This window comes from Gopherus evgoodei, chromosome 3, assembly GCF_007399415.2.
Source record: "Gopherus evgoodei ecotype Sinaloan lineage chromosome 3, rGopEvg1_v1.p, whole genome shotgun sequence".
Classification (NCBI taxonomy): domain Eukaryota; kingdom Metazoa; phylum Chordata; order Testudines; family Testudinidae; genus Gopherus; species Gopherus evgoodei.
In genome coordinates this window covers 69,026,736-69,053,785 of record NC_044324.1, presented here as the reverse complement: position 1 = coordinate 69,053,785, position 27,050 = coordinate 69,026,736, and the positions used below count along the sequence as shown (strand labels likewise).

Sequence of the window (27,050 nt, the reverse complement as noted above, 5' to 3'; positions counted from 1 at the left end):
GAGCTATACCACTGTAGAATAGGCAGGAGACTAGAAAAAGCTCCTAATATCTACAGGGTGAATCCAAAACTGAGCACAGAGCAAAAGGTATAAAAGGCCATCTGTGAGATCAGTTATTAAGGTAAAGACTAGCATCCCTAGCGTTTTAGTTAATCTCTTCTAGTTTTTCTAAATACATCAGTAATATTGGTACAATAATTACAGTAATAATGGTACAATGGTTGAACAACCCACTGTATTAGATGACATCTTTTCAGAATTTAGAGTCAACAGAATGATCAATCTGATTCAACATGCCTGGGTGATTGGTTATGTTTAAAAAAAATGTAGAGAAGGATCAGGACACATTGTAAACACACTTATATTGTATCTGAGATCCCCTCACCATACTAAAGGTGTCCAATGCAAATTATGAGGCTAGGTATTCATAAGAATTGGCCAAGAGATTCCCATGTTAACTCATGCCAACATTTGATTCATATAGGAAAAAAGTGAGTCACAGAACACCCAAGAGTCTTAGGATGCATGCAGCCACTTTATTGCTTAGTACCAGAATAGGAATGGTGCAGCTGATGAATTCTACCCACATATCAAAAAACTAGCACTGATAACTGCCAGCCAAAAAATGTATAATATGCCACAATGTATGTACAATTTTTCAAGGACTCTCTGGGTAGAACACAGTACAATTCATATTAATTGTGTCTAGTAGAAGACAATTTAGAATACACTGCGTACTTTTAATGTGACTTCTTCTGGAATATTTGTGAGGCAAGTAAGCAGGGAAAACAGATTGTAGCATTCAGGAAGATACATTAAATATTCACTTTGAACAATGCTAAAAGATCTTAACAAGACTCTTTTGTAATAGGTGGCAAGGGCACTGTGTCCATGGAGTCCCTTTGTTTGGGAAGGACTCTTTGTTCTTTGTAAGACTTGTACAGCAAGGAGTTTATTAGAAGATGATTGGTATAAAAATACTGCATTTACAATATTTTCTGGCTTCAAAAGGTCCATTATCCAGATGAGAATGCAGCTGATGCCAGGCTCTCTCCTTTGTGAAGTTTAATGAGCACCTCAGACTCTCCTGTTTATCATCTAGAGTTGTTTCAAAAGGGCTGCAATCCTGTTCTCCTCTTTCCTTTAGCCCATTACAGGGATACCATAAAATAACAACTAGCTTGGCCACTCCTGGCTATAGAAGACGTGATTCCCACAATGGGTGGGCTGAGTGTGATCAGAGCAGTACCTAGTGATATTTTTGTTGGAGGCACATAATCAGAAAGGTACTGTGTGGGTCTAGCTGAGTGGGAAGTTTGTTACAAACTGAATGAGAACTCAGATTCAACTGCCCTCTCCCCAACAAAACACTGAAGGTAGAAGCGTGAATAGCAATGTTTGGTATTGTTCTTTCCTAGCAACTTTTTAAACATGTACCTGAAAACTAGTGTTTGAAAAATAGCTGAAAAAATAATAATACAATAATAAGTAATAACAATATAATTAATAATAAAATTAGACCAATTAAAAAAACATAAACCATTCCTAATAAAGTAATGAGATAAATTATAAAAGAAGAGGAAGAGGAAAAAAAGTCTAAACTGAACAGTAACCAGAAATGTATTACAAAAAGAATCTACACTGACTCTAGCTAATTTAGATTTTATTTTTCATCAATCAAATGAATGGCAGCTGCGACTATCTATGCAAGTCACAGATGTGCACCCAAATTTTCTGCTTTAGGCATGCAACTTAAGTGCCAAACCCCATGTTTAGGTATTTAAATGCCCATCTAGCCATTTGAATTCAGGATTTAGGTGTCTAACAAGTAACATTAGGCATCTTAAATTGTACATAGGGTCCACCCTCTTTTGTTCTGATGGGTGCCCTCAATTGCCATTGACTTCAACAGGCTTGAGGACACATTACCTAACAGGAGAGGCTGAACACCTTGTCTGTTCATTGTCTCAGACCTGCCTCCTGGGAGCACCGAACACCCTCAATTCCTCTTCCAGTTGGTAGGAGTTGAAGGTGCTCAGCACCGTGCTGCAGGAAGCACTCAGTCCTGAAAAAGTATTATACAATGGTGTCAGATTCTGTTCTTCATACATCTGGGAGCTATGCAAACAATTAATATAAATATACTGTATAAAGAAATCATTTTTTTTCACAGAGCAATTACTCTGGTTCCTAGCCGCTGCTTTATGTAAAACCCAAGATGTAAAATTACTGAACTGGCATTTACTAAATACAGTTTCTTTGGTTAGTTAATCAGCCGATGTCAGTGAATGAAACCTTTCAGACTGTCCATTCTCCTTTTCAACTATCCAGCTGGACAGACTGGAAGAAAAGCAGAAAGAGACATATCGACGCATGTTGGAACAGCTCCTCTTGGCCGAGAAGTGCCATCGGCGCACAGTTTATGAGCTGGAAAATGAGAAGCATAAACATACAGATTACATGAACAAGAGCGATGACTTTACCAACCTCTTGGAGCAGGAGCGTGAAAGGTGAGCACTAGAGTTACTATGTAGCATTCCTCAACATCCGGACACTTCCTCAGTTAAGAAGTGAAATGTTTTTTTATATGATACATCTATTACCCATGCAAAGTGTTTGTAAAATGTCACTGTGATTGCATTGTACTAATGACATTGTTCACGTCCAGAGCTGGGAGATCCCGCCAGACATTTCTGTGAGTATGCACTTGAATTTTAAAATGAATTTGCTTTGGCCACACCAGCGCCAATTTGTGTTCATCTTCTGGAAACTTTTGAGTGATCCAATTTTATTTACATTGACTCAATTTTAATCTGGCATGCTGAACCCAAGGTGGTAGGTGTCCTATGGAATGGAACACTGTTTAGCACAGCAGGAGGACATGGTTTCCAAATCCACATTCTAGAGCCTTGGCACGGAAGTGAGAAGTTGATTGCACTCTTCACATCCAGGGCTGTGAATTCACAATTGATTGGAGAGCGATGTTTCAGGCAACGTGTGTGTCCCAGGAAGGAAATGTTTTCTAAAAATTGCCTAGTCCTGCCCATCTGCTACCGCAGACTAGTTACAGACATTCCCAAGAAGAAAGATGCCAGATTCACTGAGTAAATTATTTGTTACCTATTTCCTCAGCGAGGTTCAAGACCATCTTTTTGTAGATGACACATAAAGCTACAAAGTATGTATGTCTTGGCTGCATTACTGAGCTGATTGACAAACTTCAAAGAGCACAAACTCTGCTGCATTTTACCCAGTGATGTGAAATGTTGTCACCTTCACAGCATATCAAGAACTATGTTGGCTTGTTTTTCCAGTTAAGGAGTATTACACTTATCACATTTGGTGCTTGTATATAACTTATTTTGATATATGCTGAGTATTCATGTGTGTAGGGATACATATTTATGCCTAGAGACTACACAAACAAGGGTTTGATCCAAAGGCCATTGAAGTTAATTGAAAGCTACCCATTGTCTTTAATGATCTTTGAATCAGGTCTTTAGCACTATAGAAGTACATATTATTATAATAAATTATTATGAGTGTTGCAATATTTTCTTATCTGATTTACTTTCTACAAATCACCCAGCTCAGTTATTGCCATCTCACCATCCCAGAATGAATTTGTGTTGTCCAAATAATACAGTTTTGTACATTGTTTTTGGAACTCTTACATAGTCACATGGCTAAAGGAGCTAGGAATTTAAGAAAAAAACCTAATATCCTGAGACTCACCATCAAATCATAAGAGTTGGCAGCACTACCAACCCTGGAGATTAAAGCCCCTATTTTATCCACTGATCAGGGATGGTTTGAAAGTACCAGTGTGAATTTCCCTGCAACCTCACTTTATCCCTATCCTAGAAAAGCACCTTCAAGGGTGAGAGGTATTTATTATGTGTACACCTGTTCACTGCCAATTGAATTGAGATCACCAGCTCAATTCATATAGGCCACTAAACAGCCCTAAAGTGATAAACTATTGGTCATTACTGACTTGTGCTGTTTTCTTTGGTGATCTGGAGTTGAGTTCTGTGTCCTGTTACTAATTCACTACATATAGTCCCATCTCCATGTGCATTCTCTCAGTCTCTCTGCTCCATTGTGTGCCTCCTTTTGTAAACTCCATGATTAGTGCAAAAACATCAATAAAAAGGAAATTCTGAATTTAAATATATATTGAAAGCTGATCCTTTGGGAATAGCCAAGACCATTTGCCCCAGTCACAAGGGCAAATAGGTATGTGGTAAGAATTGCACCTGTTGAAGTCCCTTTGATTTCTCTTGAGTGACAAAAGAAATATGATACCATAAAAACGGCCATACTGGATGAGACCAATGGGCCATGTAGCCCAGTATGCTGTCTTCCGAGAGTAGCCAATGCCAGATCACTCAAAGGCAATTAACAGAACAGAGCAGTCATCAAGTGACCCAATCCCTGTCATCCAGTCCCAGCATCTGATTGTCAGAGGCTTCGGGACACCCAGAGTATGAGTCTGTATCCCTGACCATCTTGGCTAATAGTCATTGATGGACCTATCCTCCATGAATTTATCTAGGGGCTTGTCTACATCAGAAAGTTGCAGCGTTGGTGAGGGAGTTACAGCGCTGCAACTTTGAAGGTGTACACATCTGCAGGGCATCACCAGCGCTGCAACTCCCTGTTTGCAGCGCTGGCCGTACTCTCGTTTTGTCTCGGATGTAGAGGATCCAGCGCTGGTGATCCAGCGCTGGTAATCCAATGTAGACACTTATCAGCGCTTTTCTTGACCTCCGTGGAAGGAGGAAGCCTCTGGTAATCAAGCTGGTCTCCTTTCCCGGTTTGCTCTCTCGTTCCCGGAACCCCGAGCAAGCAGGTCTCCTTCCCTGCGGTTTGCAGGGTGGCTCCGGGAACGAGAGAGCAAACCGCGGCGAAGCTGGTCTCCTTTCCCGGTTTGCTCTCGCGTTCCCGGAACCCCGAGCAAGCAGGTCTCCTTCCCTGCGGTTTGCAGGGTGGCTCCGGGAACGAGAGAGCAAACCGCAGCGAAGCTGGTCTCCTTTCCCGGTTTGCTCTCTCGTTCCCGGAACCCCGAGCAAGCAGGTCTCCTTCCCTGCGGTTTGCAGGGTGGCTCCGGGAACGAGAGAGCAAACCGCGGCGAAGCTGGTCTCCTTTCCCGGTTTGCTCTCGCGTTCCCAGAACCCCCCTTGAAGCCGCCCAACAGCGCTGCAGTGTGGCCATATCTAACACCACTTGCAGCGCTGGTTGCTGTAAGTGTGGCCACTCTGCAGCGCTGGCCCTATACAGCTGTACTAATACAGCTGTAACAACCAGCGCTGCAAAATTTTAGATGTAGACATGGCCTAGCTCTTTTTTGAACCCAGTTATACATTTGGCCTTCATAACATCCCAAGCAATAAATTCCACAGATTGACTGTGCATTGTGCAAAGTAATACTTCCTTTTGTTTTTTTTAAAACTTGCTACTTATTAATTACTTTGGGTGACCTGTGGTTCTTGTGACTTTCACCTTATTCACTTATTCTCCCTTTAGCTGTCTCTTTTCCAAGCTGAACAATCTCAACAATTTTTTAATCTCTCCTCATACAGGAGGTGTTCCATACTCCTAATCATTTTTGTTGCCCTCCTCTGTACTTTTTCCATTTCTGATATATCTTTTTTTAGATGGGGTGATCAGAACTGCATGCAGAATTCAAAGTGTGTGTGTACTATGACTTTGTATAGTGGCATTATGAGTGAGGTGTGGAAATTGTTCATTAATTTAGACTTAAATGGTGTCAACTCTTACCCTTCAGAGGACAGATCCTTTAGGATTTGAGTGCACAAGGAATTCAGGATCCAGACTAATCTGAGTTCAAATAGCTTATTTCATATATATTTAAAACTGAAAGTAATATCTTTGGAAGGACAAATTCAGAGAGAAAGATAAACTAGTAAGATGATTCATCACAAAACCCCACAGAAACTGTCAGCAAGGTCTTTTCATCACGAGACAGGGTTTGTAACAGGAAAGAAAATTAAGTTAAAATAAGAAAAATCCATCCCCAGCTCAAGGTTCAATCCAGTCTAAGACATTGAATGGGGAGTCAACTTTCCCAAAGGCATTTTTCCTTCTCTCTTTACCTAACCATTCTTATTTTACCATCAACATCATCTATATTATTTATATTATGGCAGTTCTTAGAAGCCCAGGCCCCACTGTGCTAGGAACTGAACAAATACTCAGTCTCCTTTGTGCAAGGGAAAGCAGAAGCTGAGCTGAGGTTAAGCAGTTGTTCACATGCAGTATCTGTAGTGGTAATGGAGAGTGAAAACCTAGAGAAAGAACAATCCTGTAGAAGGTCCATTTCTTACAAGTCAGACATAATGATGATAATGCTTAGCAGTTATATGGCTCTTTCCCTTTTCAAATAACTTTACAAATCCTTCATAACTCATGCTTTATAGGCTGCCTTTCAGAGACCACATGCCCCATACCATCTTGCCAAAGCTACAGGTCGGAAACACTCTAAGAACAATCAGAGGGCTCTTGGTTCTTACATCTTCCCAATCCTCATTTATAATATTTACTTTATAATGCTATAATACTTACATAGTGTAGGTATTCAATCAAAAAAAAAAAAGCACTGGGTGGAAAACATAACAGGAGTGTATAAAACATACTCATCAAGGAATTGTAGCAACCAGCAGCCAGTCACAAAATGACCCCTAAGGGCTGTAGCTGTTCGACTTTGCCAAACATAAAAGGCCAGCTCCAGAAAGGCATGCTGGGAAAAAAATCCCATAAGAAGGCATCTCTAGACTAGGAAGAGTTGGAATCAGAAGTTCCAAAGGAAGATGCTCCTAGAGAAAGGGTGGCCTTTGTGTTTTGTAAATATCTCTATAGTTTGTTCTTATAAAGATTGGAATACAAACCACATATTTTATTTCCTACTCCTGTACCTTAACCACAAGTCTATCTTTCTATCCTTACTCACTTCTATTGCCATTTTCTCCACCCTCATTCTCTCCTTCAGTTCAGTTCTGTACTTCTCTATCCTCTACTGTTTAGCAAAGTTTACTAATTGTCTGTTCTTGTTTCAATGTCTCCATCAATGAGATATATTATTAGATATAATTAAACCTGTTTGCAGTCTGTGCTGTCTTTCAGGAGGATGCCTGCTGGCCTGCTAAATTCACCAGTATCTGTTAGGTACAGATGATACCGTTCCATTCAGCCAACTATCCAGGCCTTGCACTTCCATTGGTACCCTTCATAGGGAATAGGGATAGCTCAGTGGTTTGAGCATTGGCCTGCTAAACCCAGGGTTGTGAGTTCAATCCTTGAGGGGGCCATTTGGGGATGGCCCTGCTTTGAGCAGGGGGTCGGACTAGATGATCTTGTGAGATCCCTTCCAACCCTAATAATCTATGATTCCTCCCATGTATTAGCTATATCCAGGCCACTTCCCTCACAATCTCCTTACCTTCTGTTGTCCTCTCCTACTGCAAAGCCTTTAGCCTATCCAAGCTCCTTAGCCTTGTGGTATTGTCCTGTCTTCCCATTCATGCTCAGCAACCTGTCACTCATCTCTTCTTCCTCACTTATACTTGGTGGTTTTGGGTAGGGAAGTGGGGTAGTCTTCATTCCCCTCCCACCTTCTCAGGGTTAATAGGATGATTAGTACAAAATGGCCACTCACACCACACTGTGCCTTCCTGGAGATGAGGTGCCAGGTGAGAGCCAACCGTTCTTCATTCATGAAGTTTTCTGTGGATGTGGGATTCTAGGCATCCCCTTTCCTGTAGCCAGAGAAGGGAACAGTCATCTCTCCAGCTAAATCATGGCTGAAGTCTTCACATAGTTGCAAATATTTCTGCACATTGTATATGGCCACAGCAGTGAGCAGACTGCCAGTCCCTCCAGCTCAAGGTTAGAGGAAAATGCCTAGTACTATCTGCAGAAAATTCAGTAGGTGAGAAGAACAGTAACCTGTGTCTGGCACCCCAACTACCCTAATGTCCCAGTGTGGAGTAGAACAGCAACCTAAGGCTCCCTAGAGAGCCTGGGAAGAAAGGAGAGGGCTGAAAGCCACCAGGCCCACTTTTAATCAAAGATATCAATGGTAAATGGGGTCCAGAAGGAACAGGAATGGCTGGGGATGGGCGAAATGAGGTCTAAGTGGAGTTGGGATGGGGTCTTGGATAGAATTGGCCACTGTAGAAAGGAAAGGCTGGTGTAGCAGCTGCAAGGTTGCAATTGATCCTTTCAGCACAGTCCCACAATGATCTTCCCCATCCTTCAGTCACAGCTTTGACAGCTGAGAGCACTGGCTCTGTCACCTGTCAAGCTGGCTGTATTCAAGCATGAGAGCAGCTGGGGCCATTCTTGGCTCTGGCCATTCTTGGCTCTGTCCATTCACCCACAAACCTCTCCTCAGGGCAGGGCTTAGTGTAGCCAAGATAGAGGGCTTGTTGCCCTCAGCTCTGCTTAGTCCCAACCCTCAGATAGCAAAGAAGGATATAAAAATATAATGAAAACTACAACTTTATTACAAACTTTAAACTCTTTCTTTGGTCCCCTGGAGATTCACTTGGAAAACAAAAGACAAAAATCAAAGGTTAGTTAACAGACAAATGCAGGCACACTCTTCAGTACACTCTACTGGGGAGTGCCACTGCTGTCCATCCACTGCCTCAGCATTTCCCACGCTCCTGAGATCGAACATAGGAAGAGGTCATTAGCTAAAATGCAGAGTAAGGCTATTGATGTCACCCAATCCCATTACTCTCTTGTGACTCCCCATGGTGTCTCAGCACCCATTCATTGCCTCATTGTTCCCTCAAGGAATGGTTCGTATTCTGGAAGTCCTACTGCACTGTGAAGGGGGGAGGGGCAGGAGAAACTAGATATGCTAAATGGAGAGTGCTCTATAGAGATGACCTCCTTTCAGATCCTAGGTTGGATCACTCCCATTTCTCTACTCAGGACAGAATAAAGCCGTTAGTTCAGCTACAAAAGAAAGCAAAAGACCAGGAAAATACTAACTGAAAAAACATTAATGGCAAAACTGAAATGAATAATACTACTGAATAAATGAATGAAAAGAATACAGTCCAGTCCCTCACTTCTGCAGGCATCACCACTAATAGACAGTGATGTTTCTCATAATACAGCTTGTGCCTCTAGGTCCACTCCAGAGTCAGTCTGGCAGTGGCTCAGGGGTGATTGGTGATGATCTACAGGTGTGAGCATGGTCCCAGCTCCTTGGGAGCTGGCTTAGGCATTATGGGATCAGTGAAACAAATCTCAGAACCTGCAATGCTTGTAGGGAGCACTGTGTGCACCTAAAGCAGGATGGCTTGGGTGGAAGCATTGCACCATTGCAAACTCGCGCTGATTCAGTCACAATGCTGCAGGTTGCAATAGAGCAGTCCTAAAAAATAGATGCAGTCACAGAGAGTGCCTGATTCCATTGTGCAGTTTCCCTCAGTGGGAGAGCTCCTCTGGACTTATGAAGTTGTCAACCTCACAGGTAAAACCCATGAGAGGAGGAGACAGGGTTTTCTTGGCAAGAGGAGCAAACTTTTGGAAAGCATTACCAGCTGAGATTAGCACAACCACAACCTCATAGCCTTCAGAATGAAAGGTAAAACACTCCTTTGCTTGGTTTTCATACAATCACAACTAACAACATCATAGAAGAGAAAAGGTGGAAGATGAGGAGAAAGAGCTGAAGACAAGAAGGAAGAACCAGAAAGAGTGTAATAGAAGAGGGAGCTGAGAGAGATGGAAGGAAGAAAGAAAACCTACACAAACAAAAAATTCACCCCAACTATCTAGAGGCACATAGAGAAAATAAATTAGGCCACTGGCTGTTTGTATTCTTGATTTTTTAACCATTTGGGAGGCTCTGAGGCCCAGATCCTTGAAGGTTTTTAGTCCACTAGTTCTCATTGATTCAAATGAGAGTTAGGCACCTGAATGCCTTTGATCTGGGCCTGAGAATAGAGATACTACAATGCTGGGTGTTGTTTAAAATAGACTATAGATTGGCTTTAGAGATGGGCTTGAGCCTGAATGTTCAGGTTCAGATCTGAATCTGTAAAGCTCAGAGAGATTTGTGTCAGGTGATGTTGTTTAGATTCATTTTGCAGAAATAGATCTGAGCGAACATGCTTGGATTAAGATCTGAATTACTCCAAAATATAAAAGGGGTTGGATCTGGTGAAACACTAGGAGGGTGGTGAAGCACTGGAATGGGTTACCTAAGGAGGTGGTGGAATCTCCATACTTAGAGGTTTTTAAGGTCAGTCTTGACAAGCCCTGGCTGGGATGATTTAGGTGGGTTTGGTCCCGCTTTGAGAAGGAGGCTGAACTAGATGACCTCCTGAGGTCTCTTCCAACCCCAATCTTCTATGAAACCCTTCTCTCATTTATTTTTCAATTTCTAACATGCACCTAATATTGTTGTCCCTGGGTGCAACAAATGCAAACAACACACTATTAGTATTAGCAAATATTAACTAAAGAGTAAGCTCTCCACACAGATTATAGAATATTAGCATTCCCCTCTACACTTCCTAGGCAAAAGAATGAATTAATAAATAGGTGAGAGAGAGAGAGAGAGAGAGTGTAACACAATTAACAATTCTAACACCCTGGCCTGATTCTCCACTGATTTGAACCTATGCAAAGTGAGGGTAAAAACTGACCAAATCCTAATTCTCCATTCATTTATGCCAGCAGCAGAGTTTTACAAGCACTCTGACTGCACATGGTGCAAGGCCATGGAGATGCAGGCCCCTGACAGGTTGAGGTTATATCCATATAATAAAGTGCACAAGTATGCAGTTAAGTTATAACTTCTGTTCACTTGCTCACACATCTGTGACCCCTGAGCAGCTTCAAATAGCTGCTATTTCAATGTCTTAAAAATCGACCTACCAGAAAACTGTCCACTTTCTCCTCCAGGGTGGTCTAATTTCCCACACCGCCCGCCCCACCCAAAAAAAAAAAATTACATCTGCCCAAGGCCCAGGACACACACAGTTCAGTCCTACACCAGTGGCAGGTTTTCCATACATAAAACTGTCACAACTTTAAAGTCTGTTATCTAATGATCCTGTGGGGCTAGAAATGGGCACAATGGAATGGAGAGATCTTCAATGAAACTGCTCTTGTTACAAGTCCTGGAGAGGCCTGAGAGACTGGACATAAAACCCTGATAATTTTAGCCTCAGAAAATCTATTTTGCATCAGTGGTGGAAGTGTTTACATTTATTGGTTTCAATTTTATCTCCCTGTAATCCTGCTTTGGTTGGACTCATAAGGGCATATCCATCTTCCATTGAAGTCAGCAGCATTGATGTTAATGATTCAGGATCAGGCCCAAGCCCATAGTCTTGCAGAAGAATACAAGAAATAGCCCTGAAAGCCCTCTAAAACATTCCTAAGATGGCTTTTTCTGTAATATACATGGCATATATTTTACAGAATACATGATGGAGTGGGATGGCATGCGGGTTTTACTGGAACGTACTTGGGATGATCTGCATAACTCACTCATGACTTTGACACTTGGGAGTAACATGACCATTGCAAAGCCATGCTGATAAAACATAACACAAAACATACCATGTCTTCCCTATCGGTCAATATAGAAAACCAATATTTCAGCCTAACAGAACTAATGTATGTATGTATATATAAATTATACACACACACATGTTTTTGCTAGACTTCATTAAAGTGATAAAGATTTGAATTGGCTGTTTGCATTTTGCATTGTAGCCTCAGATTGCACTCTGCAACTAATAGGACAATGTTTTAAGTACAAAGAAGCATTTAGGATTTTCCTCCAAGACAGGGTTGAGGATTCATTCTGTATTTCTTAAGCAATGCCCAGCTAAATCTGGTTTTAGTTAAACCCTCTTTTTGAAGTACATGACCATAATTAGATCTGCGCAGAGGAGACAGCAGGATTCTGACCCCAGATCATTCTTCTACAAAGTTTTCTTTCACTCTTCATGCAAAATTGTCTCCTCTCCTCCTCCCCCAGAGCAGCACCCCCAGCAAGGAATGTATTGGCAAGTTTCTCAGCGGTCTGTGATAATACATTCCTCTCTGCTTTAGTCATCCTGGCATCAAGATACTCCTGGCTGCTCTTCTGGTGATGTAATGCTGGGCCCACATCACCTGCAAAGAAAACTAATCTGCAAGTAATAAAAAGCACAACCGTCTTGATACAAAAACGGGAGTATCGATGTTACCAGATTTCAAACTCCTTTTTTTTCCTGCTTTTGTTATTAAAGTTTCTCCTTTCCCTTATCCCATGAGAAGCCAGCACCAAGCCCTTTCTTTATTAAACATTTTAATTTGTTTCATTTTATTTTAATATAGCCAAGACAGCCAAGGGGCTATTAGTAGGGGCTAGAGTTTGGAGATTGTTGTAGAGTTTTACCTGTGATCCCTTTCAGATCTGTAGATTCTTTTGATTTTTATAGCACTAGTAAAATAAAGAAAAGACTACAGTATCAATCAGCCAGTGACCGATCTACAGCATAGTCTAACCAGACAAACATAGGTCATTTTGAAATGTACACTATTAATGAATCTCTCGGACTTAACATTTAAGGCCAAATTCTGAGTGTAATGCCATGCAGTGACTTCAGAGGGGTGACGGAGGGTATAAAATAGCACAGAATTTGGCCTTTAATTATATAATGTGTTTTTTCTTTTAAATTCTGGAAACTTTCACGGTTAGAGATTTGCATCCATACATCCAAGACTTCTCAGCCATCTTCTTATTCTGACTGAGTTTTCTCATTTATTTGTTTTTCTGACCTGCTTTCCAAATCATGAGCCTGAAGGAAAAAGCCAGCACAGTAGGAATCCACAGCATGGCCTACAGTTGTTACTCAGCTTACCATTATGTTATTGGCAACAGTAACTCGCTGAGTCGGTCTATTCTGACTTTTCAGTAATTGCATCTACAAACTGAATTTTGTATTAATTAATTAAAAAGCTGACAATGACAAGGGCAAGTTTTACAATCATTAAACAGCTTTCATCCCATTCCTTTAGCTTTACATAAGTATTTGTATACTTCAGAAAGATTAGTTTTTCTCTCAATATGATAACATTTTAGGATTGCGGATTAAGTAGTCCAAGTTTAATGATAGTCTATTATGAAAACACCTGACAGTAACAAATGCCGCTTCCAAACCGTTAAATAAATCAGAAGATCCTGAGGTCCCCCATTCTTCGAGTTCTATTTTACAGTTTCAGTTGACCTTTAAGATAATAACTGGAACATGTGATTTTTGTGAGGCATGTATTTTAGCTGAGTTGTAAAGCTTGTGATCCTGATCTCAGATTTAAACAGGGCTGTTCCACAAATGTTAAAATAATGAGAAAACATAAAGCTACATCTAGCTGCACAAAAACAATGAGAAAATATTGTGAGGCCAATATGATGTGCTATTTGCCATGAGTTTGGGGTAATCCAAATCCCTATCTTCACACTTGGATATTCTTTAAAACTGTCAGATCTTCTAGTCATTACTGGGAGCATATAAAATAGCATCATGTGGTATTTCAGCTACTCTTCCAACTGCAGATTATTTCTAAATCAGAATCAACTTTATGGGCATTCAGAGAAAATTATTATGCAGAAGAGTTCTGTTGCATTATTTCTGGACAAGTTTACTGCATCTGCAGACCCATCACTCTAAATACGCCATGGGTCAGGTGGGGGAGAGAAGTTACTCAATTCAAGCTCCACTCACAATCTCAAGCTCCACCCAGAGTGAAATAACTAGCAATACTAACATTAAAATTGGCATAGGTGTCTTTCATGATTATCATATAATTGAAACAAATCTGTTCATTAACAGCTCTATTAGTCATGTTTTCAAGCTGTCTACCAGCCCAGGAAACCTTAGCTGAATCAGGATCACATTTAGAAAGTTTTTTTCTCAAACAGACAGGCCAGAAGCACAATTTCAATGGAAGTGGCAGGTGCTCAGCACTGCTAACATATTACTTATGCACCACTTATTAATGTGGTGCATTATGGATTTAGGTGTTAGTACCTCAAGAGGAGCTGTGTGTAAACTCAAAAGCTTGTCTCGCTCACCAACGGAAGGTAGTCCAAGAAAAGACTTTGTCTCTCTGACTTTAGGCTCTGCAGTTTGAACATGTTGATTTTAATTTTGCATTCAAAAACCTTGCAGACTGAAGGAACTATAAGAAAAATACTGGTATTGCATATCAGTTCAAGTGGTGTCTTGAAAGGACCTTAGAAATATTTTCAATCTGTTCTCTATAGTCAAAAGTGAACAATGATCCTCCACTATGAATATATCTTTCAAACAGTTTAGATAAGTAGCTGCCCCCTACCTGGCAGGCCAAGGACCCCTGAACCATTTTGTGTCCATTACACTGGCATCTGAGCTCCTTGCTACAAGCTCATGCAGGAAGTTGTAATTTAGACCTGAGTGCACAACTAATTCATAAATGTATTAGTCTGATTAGTGGTCTCACATACACGAGTTTACATTGGTGCTACGCCTTTGATGACATTGGAGCTACCCAAGATTTACACTGGTGTAACTCCAATCAGAATCTGAATAATAACTTTTTAAAAAGTATATAAATAAGCTGTTTCCTAATTGCAGTTTGTACTTTTAGTCTCTGAATAAAAGTTAGCTCTCTAGCAAAGTAACTTGCAGACCATATTTGTTCTGCTTGTGATCATATTAATTTTAGATCATTTCTGTGCCCAAATACTGTATACTTATTTTTATAACAACAGTCAGCCACTGTTGCACATTGCAGATGAACTGGTGATTTTTAGGTTCTTAGCTTTTCAGGAAAGGGACTTTGCACCATTCATACTTATGGCACTGTATACATATAAAAACAATAGCAATATACAAGCTAATGGAATTTGTCGTAGTCAACAGTGGGGCAAACAGATTCAAAATTTGAGGGGTATGTGGGTGAAGATGCATGAACCTTGCAGCTATTCAAAGGAAAGACAAACCGAATAGTACAAAGTTGTGGGGGAGAAGTTCTCTCAACACTTCCAGTGTCTGTACCTATGGAAGTCAAGAACAGTTGCATATGTGAAGGCAAAATTTGTCACACTACATACTAGAAATATCATAAAACACAGATGGAAGTACGGAGAAGCCATTATCTTCCACAGCCACCTATAAACATGCTAGCACAGACACAGAAGACAGCTATCACTTGGGAATTGTACTAATTTTAGCCAAGAAGCAGTAGAAAAACTGGCCGTAGATACCAATACACATTTTATCCATGTAACCTACTCTTCCTAGATTCATTACACTGAAAAAATAAGGGGACAGAAAGTATTAGAGATGCTGTGGTGGAGGTTTTGATGTAATGGACAGCTGTTTACTCTTTTGCATTCCAGGAAAAATCCACAGACAGTGAAATGGACATTAACGAAAATACCTTTCCTACTGACAGTTGTGACATGGTGTATTAGGTTGTGGTGACAGTCAGGATTACTCAGTTTTGAAGTTATTAAAATCTATTAGTCTCACCTGGGATCAGAAGCAGCCACTGATTTATGTTGCACAGTTCTTGAAAATTCATTTTTGCTAAATTATGTAGAAAGCCATTCTTTGGAAAGTTTGCTAAAAAAAAAAGCCTCAGTAAATAAAGCCATGTATTTCTGCTTTGGCACCCTGAGAAACATCTTTGAACGAGTTAATATAAACTCATTGTATAGGCAAATAACATTATAAATGGCTAAGATTAAAATGTAAAGGTGAAATGACCATTTCAAAAAGTAAAAAAATAATTCCTAAAATGAAGGGCTTGATATTAGACTATTAAAGCCAATGGGAATGTTATTAATGACTTCAGTGAAGGTGGGATCTACCCCAGAAATTGCACTCCAATTGCACATTAGCAATTGTTCTACTATTAGGAAAATTCTATTTTTTATTTTTTTGGCCTCACTTCTCTGGACGCAGGTGATTTTCACTGTTCTCCTAAATCTTAGATCTTTCTTATGCCATTGTACACAGCTACATGAGTTACTGTGGTTTCCTAAGTCGAGAGTCTCAACTTTTACTTTAGAGAGTTTTCTGTTCATGGCCCTCATATCTGTTACACTGTTAACCAGAAAGTCAGATCCGTCCCTCTCCCAGAACTTCTGTCACTCTGACTTTTTTGATTAATTGGCGCAAAACAGCAATTTCTGCTGTGTTTTGCCCACATTTTTGTGTTTCGCCCTCTCATTTTATTTGCCTTTCTAGACTGATGTATCAAATGAAAGACAATGACAAAGCTGACAATTATTATCAGGCTTAGAATGCAGGAGTTTCTGTCCACCAGCCCCATAATTGGTTCACTAGATTTATAGACTCATGGAATTTAAGGCCAGAAGGGATCACCGTGATCATCTGGCCTGACTGCCTGCACATCACAGGCCACAGACCCTCATCCACTCACTCCTGCAATAGGCCCATAACCTCTGGCTGAGTTGCTGGAAGTTCTCAACACTTGATTTAAAGACATCAAGTTACAGAAAATCCACCATTTACTCTAACTCAAACCAGTAAGTGACCCGTGCCCCATGTTGCAGAGGAAAGCAAACCCCCACCCCCATCCAGAAATCTCTGCCAATCTGATCTGGGGAAAAATTCCTTACTGATCTCAAATATGGCGATCAATTAGACCCTGAGCATGTGGGCAAGACCCACCAGACAGACACTTGGGAAAGAATTCTCTGTAGTAACTCAGACCCTCCCCATCTAGTGCTCCATTTCCAGCCATTGGAGATATTTGCTAATAGCAGTCGCAGATGGGCCAGATACCATTGTAGGCAATCTCATCATACCATCCCCTCTATAAACTTATCAAGCTCAGTCTTAAACCCAGTTAGGTTTTTTACCCCCACTATTTCCCCTGGAAGACTGTTCCAGAACTTCACTCCTCTGATGGTTGGAAACTTTTGTCTAATATCAAGCCTAAATCTATGACTGGCCAGTTGACATTCATCTGTTCTTGTGCGTACATTGGCCCTTACCTTAAATAACTCCTCTCCCTCCCCAGTGTTTGTCCCTCTGATGTATTTATCTCCCCTCATATCATATCTCCCCTCATTCTTCATTTTGTTAGGCTAAACAAACCAAATTCCTTACGTCTCTTTTAATAAGGTAGGCTCTCCATTCCTCTGATCATCCTAGTAGCCTTTCTCTGCATCTGTTCCAGTTTGAATCCATCTTTCTTGAAGAGACCAGAACTGCACACAGTATTCCAGGTGAAGTCTCACCATTGGTGCTGACTCCATGGATTCTCTGGGGCTGGAGCACCCATGGAAAAAAACAGTGGATGCTTAGCACCCACTGGCAGCCCCATGGATCAGCTCCTCCCCCTCCCGCCTGCCGGTTCAATGGTGTGCAGGAGGTGCTTGGGAGGAGAAGGGGAAGGAAAAGGCAGGGAGAGGGGGCAGAATGGGATGGGAAGGTGGGGCAGAGCAGGTGTGGGAAGAGGCGGGGTGTGGGGGCAGATTTGGGGGAAGAGGTGGAGCACCCCTCGCAAACTCAGAAAGTCAGCACCTCTGGGTCTCACCCTGCCTTGTATAATGGTAATAACACTTCACTATGTCTACTGGAAATGCCTTGCCTAATGCATCTTAGGGTTGCATTAGCCTTTTTCACTGCCACATCACACTGGCAGCTCATAGTCATCCTGTGATCCATACATGCTACTTCTAGGCAGCATTATGAGAAAGAACAGCAGCTGGAAACAAGGTCAGCAGAATTAAAACCAGCATAATGGGGGAAAGGAAGGGGTCTGAGAGAAAAGGATGGCAGGAATAAAAGGAGGATCAGTTTGGACAGATGATACCAGAAACAAAGAGGAGGTGAACATGGAAAATGATTGCAAGTGGAAGATTTGCGAAGGAAGAAAGAGCAACGAGAGGAGGTAGGTATAAAGTAGTCAGAGAGAAGAATGTGGTAGGGCTTGTGCAGGTGGAAGAATGGAAGGAAGGGGAGAGGTGAAGAGATGTTACGTCAAAGATGAGGATGGAGTAAGAGGCCCTGAGATTTGGCTGTGAAGACTTATTAGAGACTTTAGTGATAACAGTTTCAGTAGACTAGAAAAAGTAGAAGGGATTCATGACTGGCTTGGACAAAAGAAACTCAAGGCAACAGTTGTAAATGATTCATTCAGTGTTGATGAGTTTAGAGGTGAAGGGAAGAAGGGAAATGGGGCTAATGTTGGAGAGCTGGGGAGGTTTCATGGAGCTTTATAAAAGTAGGTAAGAACTTAAAGAACTTAGTCTATATAGGACACTATAGTTCTGGAGTGAGGGGCTGTGAGAATTATTGATGATGATGATTTACTGTTTGTATTATGGGTTGTGCCTAGGAGCCCCAGTGATGGACTGGGCCTCTCGGCCCGTGCTGCTTCCCGCAGCCCCCATTGGCCTTGAACAGCGAAGTGCGGCCAGTGGGAGCTGTGATCGGCCGAACCTGTGGATGCTGCAGGTAAACAAACCGTCCTGACCCACCAGTGGATTTCCCTGATGGGCTGCATGCCAAAGGTTGTCGATCCCTGAGCTATACAAACACAAATCAAAAAGACTCAAATACTGAGACCCTGAATCAATTGTTTTTAAACAGTGTTCAGGATGTTCAGGATTGATTGGCGTGATCAGAGTCAGAGAAGAGGAATTGCTTGAAAAGGGGGTGGGAGTGGAATTGGGGATTTTTAAGGATGACCTTGAAGAAAGAAAGAGATGGTGCTGGGTGGAATGGGAAGGAAAACTGTTCCAGACACAAAAAGCTTGTAATTGGTCCAGCACGCTACCGCCAGTCTACTCAGCAACAAGAGAACATGCCACTCTGGTATTCTGTTTACTGCACTAGCTCTCTTTATAGCACCACGTCAAGGTCAAGATCTCAGTTCTCATCTCTAAAGTCCTGCATGACACTGGTTCAAGCTACCTAAGGAACCACTTTTCTCTCATCTGTCATCTCGCATGACAGATACATTCCACTAGAACTATGAAACTGACACTCTCTCGGGTCAAACTTCTGAGAATGGAAGACAGATTATGGCTGGCTCAAAACTATGGATTCTTCTTCCTCTGCATTCCAAATGACCTCTAACCTCATGGCCTTTGGAGCAGAATATAAAACTTAGCATTTTTCACCGCCTCAACTTAGTGTTTTTACATAAACAATTAAAAAAATAAAGGCAGCAAGAGATAGGGGAGGGGAGGAGAGAAAACTGGAGAAAAGGAGGAAGAAGAGGAAGAACTAAATGAGGTGGAAAAGAAGATGGGGTTGGAGAAACCTGACTAGAGCAAGAGAGGATCAGTGGTGAACTCTGAAACAACATGGAAGTTGCTTAGGCCAGGTCTATAGTACTGCTTGCTTTGGTATAGCTTACATCACTCAGGGGTGTGAGTGACGTAGTTACACCAACCTAAGTGCCAGTGTGAACAGCGCTATGTCGTTGGGAGAGCTTCTCCCACCCACATAGCTACCACCTCTCATGGAGGTGGATTTATTATGCCAACAGGAGAGCTCTCTCCCATCGGCATAGTCCATCTTCACCAGAAGTGCTACAGTCTAGTGATGAGGTGGGTATGGGAGGGATGGATAGCTCAGTGGTTTGAGCATTGGCCTGCTAACCCTAGGGTCGTGAGTTCAGTCCTTGAGGGGGCTACTTAGGGATTGGAGGCAAAAATCTGTCTGGGGCTTGGTCCTGCTGTAAGCAGGGGGTTGGACTAGATGATCCCCTGGGGTCCCGTCCAACTCTGATAGTCTATGAGCATCTAGATAGGGGGTAGCATGGAACCATGCTACAGCCCTGACATTAGCAGCTACAAACCCCCTGAAATCCAGGGCTGCCCAGAGGGAGGGCAAGTGGGGTAATTTGCCCCAGGTCCTGCAGGGGCCCCCCATGAGAGTTTTTCGGGGCCCCTGGAGCAGACCCCTTCACTCGCTCCAGGGGCCCCAGAAAACTCTCACTGGGCCCAGGCCCCTGGAGTTTCTTCCGCTCCAGGTCTTCAGTAGCAATTTCAGCAGTGGGAGGTCCTTCTGCCCCAGGACCCGCCACCGAAGTGCAAATTTGGAGGCTAAAAGCCCCAGGCCCCTTGAATCCTCTGGGCAGCCCTGCTGAAATCATTGAGAGTTGAGGCCACTTACTCCAGGGATATACTCGGCCCCTGTTGTTAAAGAACTGTGATATGGCTGTATAACATGATTGAATTCTGTCCATACTGGCAAGAACAAACCATGCCATAAAGCAATTAGAACCCTGACATAGTACAACTTGCTGTCTAGGTGGGTCCTGAATGATGTTCAGCTTTAAGCATCATTGCTCAGAGAAGTCTCACTGACATTGGCTTTCTTCATAGGCAGATAAAGGATTAGTCGTATAAACCAACTATTATGATTTTTTCATTTATCTATGATTTAAGTTAAATCATTTTTTGTTTTGTTTCTTTTATTAAATATCTCCCACTCGGGTGTGTAATATCATTGCTTCCAAAACAAGCTTTTTTGAAATAGTATCACAACATATAGCAGTTCCATGAAAGCAAGAATGTTTTCTCCTAAGCCAAAAAGAAAGAAATGTTTATGGTTATCTCATGGATCATACTTCCATAAAAGGCAACAACATAAAAACGTAGTGAAATTTACGTACTGAAAAGAAAAGAGAAGAAAAAATTTAAACCCAGGCAGAATGACTTATTTAGAAATTATCTAGAGAATAATAAAACAAAGTGTTGGGTTTTTTTTAACAGCTGCCTGGAACAACCTGTTTTAAATAAGAAGAAAGGTGAACAAAGCCAGTTGTTCAGCTTAGATCACCAAATGAAGTTTTTTAGAGTGTATGACGTATACCGCAAAAAATGTATTGCCTAGAATATACAACAGAACAGATTCCAACTTGTGGTCTTTAACTTAGGCTTTTCCTACAAGGTTCAGTTTCAAGGATTTGGTATATATATATCTTTAGTGCATACTTTCCACAAAAGGCACAGGGAACCACCTAGTTCAATATATTTTCAACAGTATATTAAAAAGTTGGTTTTTTTCTAAGTTTTTCTTTTATGCTCTACCAGGAATTTGTTCCATTGAATTCATTAACATCTATTAAGCTATGGGAAGATATGTGGACAGGTGGAAGTTTGAAGACAGATTTGCACCTAACAAATGAGTGCTAATTATCCAGAAACATATAGCAAAGACAAGTGCCCTAAAAGATAAAGGAGAACACTAGAGCCTAATAATGAAAGGTTTTCATTGCTTAGGGTTTTTTATGGACAGTAATTTGCAGTTTGTCAAGCTACATGCTGCGCATTTTCATATCTATAAGTAAATATAAATCCAGATAAATCTTTTGTTTTGTTTTGCTTTGCACTAATAGCAGCATCAGGGTTATTTGTAATATAGCTAGAGAATCTGGGGAGGTTGCAGATACTACCTTTGCTAATAATGTTACATATGTTCTTGCACTGAAGATAAAGAGCAAGGGAGAGAGTGGGGCTGTCCCTGGAAAGAATACAAAGCAGTGTTTAAAGCAAATTTCATCATCAAATACTGATTTGCTAAAGGTGCTGGCTATAGACACCAACAAAAGAGAGCAACAAATCAGAGCAATGTGTAGTTTGTTAGCACTTAATTAAATAGTTAAATCAATTCCATCATTTGCTTCCCAGTTTCTCCTCTTCACTGTAGCAAAAGACTTTACCCAGATATGTAGCACAAATTTTGAATTAGGCTGGAATTTGTGATTCCCCTCCCTCCCCCCACCTTTTCTTTTCCTGTTTTTTGTCGTATGTGGTTTCTCAAATGTTGTGAGTGCAATTTGTTCTGGAATTTAGTGTTTTAAACTACTTCATGTTGCTGAAAGCTTAAATGTAGAGATTAAGAAGCAAAAGTTGTGTTTACCTGTAAATCTTGTAGGGAATAAGCTAGACCTATTCAGTCCTCCTGTGTAAGCTGAGAGATTAAAAAGTAATTTTAAAAAGGCATTTAATGCTTAGTCTCTGAATTTAATTCCCACACTTCAAAAGAGTCTCTCAGGGTTAAAGGTGAAACTCTATTCAGCCTTAGTTCATGCTGTTATATCTCATGTGCTCCATTATACTTTGGCACAGTGCAATAGCTCAAATAAATGAAGGAAAGTGTTTTAATTCTTAAACCCACTACACAAGACATATTTAAGGGAGACTCTTAGTCTTGGATACCGTGATGGGCTTTTCTATATTAAAAAAAAAAACCCAAAAAACACAGCAAGCAGCCAGCCAAACATACCATGATAGATGTGTGGGGAAAACGTTTGTTTGAGAGTCAAGGGATTCTGTATATGATATGCATTTGTTTAGCTTCATGTCATACAGCAAGACCTCTTTCTAGTTTTGCAGGATTTTCTTGAGAGTTAAATAAAATCTTCTCCTCCTCTATCAATCTAAGGGAAGGTGGTTTGTGAGGGGTTTTGTGGATATTGATAAAGGTCCCTGATCCTACAATCAGAACCCTTACTCATGCATAAATTCCTAATGGAACACTACATAGGAGTCTGCCCAGTTTCCAAAATTGGGGCCTAGGAATGTGTAAATACACAGAATTCTAGATAAAACTGAAACAAAATCTATATCTGAAACCTGATAAGCTCTTTCTGATTCAATATGTTTTGAGAGAAAAATTAGTTATTTTTGAAAATGGATTTAAATACTTTTTAGCTGTTCACTTTTACTTAACAAATTAAATCCGTGTTCCACGTGGGGGTAAAAGGTGGCGTGGTTCAAGGGCCATGATTTTTGCAGTTACAGACCCACAAAGCAAGTAAAGATAAAAACATTAAACATATAAAAACTGATATGAATTTAGGCCTGAATCCTTGATCCAGTTGATGGGGGACCAATCTGCTTGGGGACAGGCTGGCTGCAGTAGTCAGGAGGGGTTTAAACTAATAGCAAAAGGAATGAGTAAAAAAAGGGAAGATATGGACACTCAGCACAAAAGAGAGATGCTGAGAACAAAATTAATCAAGGAACCAAAGGACATGATGAGAAAAAATTCTTTAATTGCCTATGCACCGATGTTTGGAGCCTGGGTAACAAGCAAGAAAAACTGAAATTGCTCATTTATGAGCATAAACTTGGTCTAATTGATAAGACTGAAACCTGGTGGGATGGCTCACACAATTAGAATGTTAAAATCAAGGGTTATGACCTAGTTAGAAAGGATCAAGTGGGCAAAAGGGTAGGGAGAGATGCAGTCTGTCAAAAGTGGTTTTACTGGTTCCGAGTAACTGATAACTTGGAAGAAAATGATCTTGAATGCTGATGGATCAATGTCCTAACAGATAAAGCACAAGATGGGGTATTAGTTGGTGTCTGTATTTAAAAGAGTAAACAGGATGACCTAAGTTATTATAGGCCTGTTAACCTAACATCAGTCCTAGGTAAGATAATGAAGCAGCTGATAGGGGACTTGATTAATAATGAATTAAAGGAGGGTAATGTAATTAATGCCAATCAACACGGGTTTATGGAAAATAGATCCTGTCAAACTAACTTGATAGTTTTTATGAGATTACAGTGATAAAGGTAATAGTATTGGCATAATATACGTACACTTCTCTTAGGCGTTTGACTTGTTAGTGCATGACATTTTGATTCAAGAAACTAGAATGATATAATATTAATCTGGCATACATTAAAAGGACTAAAACTGTGCTAACTAATCGGTCTCAAAATGTTACCGTAAACAGGGAATCATCATCAAGAGGGTTTGCTTCCAGAGAGGTCCTGCTGGCATCACTTCTTGGCCCTCCTCTACTTAACATTTGTTATCAATGTCTAAATGTATATTTATATATATGGGAACAAACAATGTCGGTCATACTTACAGGATAGGGACTCCATCCTTTGAAGCAGTGACTCTGATGAAAAAGATTTGGGGTCATGGAGGATAATCAGCTGAACATGAGCTCCCATTGTGATGCTATGGCCAAAAGAGCTAATGTGATTTTGAGATGCATAAACAGGAGAATCTTGAGGAATAAATAGGGTATTTTACCTCTATATTGGCACTGGTGTCACTGCTGTTGGAAGACTCTATCTAGTGCTGGTACCACAGTTCAAGAAGGATGTTGATAAATTGGAGAGGGTTCAGAGAGAGCCCATGAGAATGATTGAAGGGTTAGAAAACATGCCTTGTAAATGAGCTCCTTGAGTCTTTCAATCTAGTTAGCTTAACAAAGAGAAGATTAAGGTGTGACTTGACTACAGTCTATAAATATCTATATGGGGAACAAATATATATTGTTCTCTTCGGTCTAGCAGAGAAAGGTATAACATGATTCAATGGCTGGAATTTGAAACTAGACAAATTCAGACTGGAAATCACTGATATTATCTTCCTTTCTCCCTAGTGTGTGTGTGTGTGTGCACGCGCGTGTGCATGCCTCTCCAGTTTCCTTTCCTCTCTCCCTTCCTGACCTCTTACTCCTGCAGGCTACTTCAGCTTGTCTCGATCACGACTCATCCCTTGCTGTGTGCTGCTTCTTCTCACACTCTAGGGCCCCAGCCCCACTCACACTCTAACCCAAATCCTGCTACACACAGGCCCCCAACCCCACTGTCTCCCTCTAGATTTCTAGGGGATATGCCTAGTGTTATGCTGGCTAAAACTCAGCATGAGAACAGAGACACCCTTTGAAACAGACATACACTGACTCATAGACTTTAAGGCCAGAAGGGACCACCATGATCATCTAGTCTGACCTCCAGCACATTGCAAGTCACAGAATCTTACCCGTCTATTCCTATAATAGACCCCTAACCTCTGGCTGAGTTATTGAAATCCTCAAATCATGGTTTAAATACATCAAGTTGCAGTGAATTCACCTTTTACACTAGTTTAAATCTGCAAGTGACCCATTCCTCATGCTGCAGAGGAAGGTGAAAAACCCCCACGGTCTCTGCCAATCTGACCCAGGAGAAGATTTCTTTCTGACCCTAAATATGGCAATCAGTTGGAGCTGAGTATGCAGCTAGTAAAAAGTGCAGTCAGAGTGTATTGGCTGAATGCCAGCCCTAAAATGAATATGCAAATACAGTTGATATATCAGTATCTTAAACTTTACAAGGAGAATTTTTTTCTTCTTAATGTGCCTCATGACTCTAGGTCAATACACAAACAAGAGTTTGGCAGGGCCAAGTACAAAGAGATTCTGGGCCATAACTGGCGATCCTAGGTATTACAGCAATACAAACAATTCATAGGAGGGGTGGAAGCACCACCTGCTATAAAGGTTGCCTGACACTTCCCATTATAAGACCTTGTTTTCAGTTGTTTATAGGGAGGCAGTATGGACTAGTGGGTAGCACATTGGACTGGGACTCAGGAGACAAGGATTTTATTCCCATTTTGGCCTCTGGCCTGCTGCGTAACCTAGGGCAAATCACTGCTCTGTACCTTAGTTTCTTCATCTGTAAAATGGAGATAATGCTGCTTACCTCCTTCGTATAGTGCTTTGAGGTCTACTGATGAAAAGTGCTAAGGAAGACCTATAACTTTGCCAAACAATAACTGCTGGGCCTGAAATTTTCCATGTCACATATCTATCTTAGGCTGATCTCTCTCTTTCTCTTTCTCTCTCTATCGTTTATTTTAGCTCAAACTGTTCAGCTCTCTTCAAGAATGAGGCTAGGGAAAACACATTGTTTTGCCCGTGTTACAAAATTCTAGTGACGTCTTCTTTGCAAGGCTTTAGCGTTCTGGACTCTTGGAACAGGGATTTGAAATTTGGCAGGGAAATGCCCTTTACGTCAGGGATGTGCCTTTTGCCATCCCTGTGAAAATCTGCCCAAATGGTTTATCTAAGCCTTTGAAAAATCACAGTGTGCACATGTTAAAAACACCTTAGATCTGAGCAGCTAAATTTCCCCAAAGATTCCGTGCACACTTGGCAAGCTACAGCCCAGGGCTGGCAGGACTTTCCCTGTAAGTGCAGCTTTGAGCTGCAGGACATGCTGAATTGAGAGCAGAGAGCGAGCCTGTCTCTCCTATGCTTTCAAAGACACAGCTCCAGGCAGTGTGGAGGAGGAAGCTGCCTGATTGAATGAACCAGAACAAGAGAGCTGGACCTGAACTGGCAGTCTCTGTGTGTGATTAGCTTCACCCTTGGGGACAGGGTGGAGAGGCTGAGACTGTGACTTTGAAGAGGGAAACTGGTACGAAGAGTTGCAGAGGGGGCGGGACTGTGAGCCAGGGAGGGAAATGGGGCTAGCAGGGATGGGACTGGGAGCTAGTAAAAGACAGAGTAAAAGGAGGAGCTGTGGTGGAAACTGGGACTGACTGGGCCAGAATATTGGGACTGAGATAGGGGTGAGGAGTCAAATCTGATGAGGAGCTGGGGGTGGAGGTGTTGGGGAGGAAAGAAGTGGAGGTGGGTGGGCAAGGGAAAGGGAGTTGGAAGTTGTGGACACTGAGATGGGGCAAGGAGATTGTGACTATGAGGCAGTGGGGATGAGGAATATGGGTTGGGAGATGGGACAATTGGGGACCAAGGTGAAGGAGAGAAAGATGAAATGAAGAAGTGGGGAACTGAGCATGGCTGGGTAATGGCAGTGGGGGCTAAGGTGTGGATACTGGGACTGGAATGAGGAGTCCAGAGGGCATGTCACAACTGGCAAGACTAGGATTTGCTGACCTAGAATACTGGGACTGGTGTGAAAAGCCTGCGGAATGGAGATTGGGACTGGCCAGGTGAGGAAAATGGAACTGGGATGAGGAACCAGGGGTGGGGATGAGGCAGGACTGGGACAAGGGCAGGTTACAAAGAAGGGAGAAGAAGGGGTCACCCTTGGGGGAAATGAGAAATAGACTCTGTGCCCACTAGCACACACTTCTCTTCAGAGCATGGAACGTAGCCAAAGATTCCTGAGCCTCACCATTCCTCTGCTGTTTGCACAAGCAGTGCATGACTCTTGCGTTTGGGGAGGCTGGGCGGGAGTGCCAGAAGTTCCCTAGAAGTGGGAGGGGCCACCA

The 27,050-nt window shown here is 41.6% G+C and overlaps 1 protein-coding gene across 1 annotated transcript in view; it reads left to right on the top strand.

Moving 5' to 3' along the window:
- Nucleotides 1-27,050, top strand: part of FILIP1 (filamin A interacting protein 1) — a 152,179-nt gene that overhangs the window by 89,334 nt on the left and 35,795 nt on the right. The window contains 1 exon segment of the mRNA XM_030555780.1: nt 2,332-2,510. Coding sequence (XP_030411640.1) covers nt 2,332-2,510 — 179 coding nt within the window.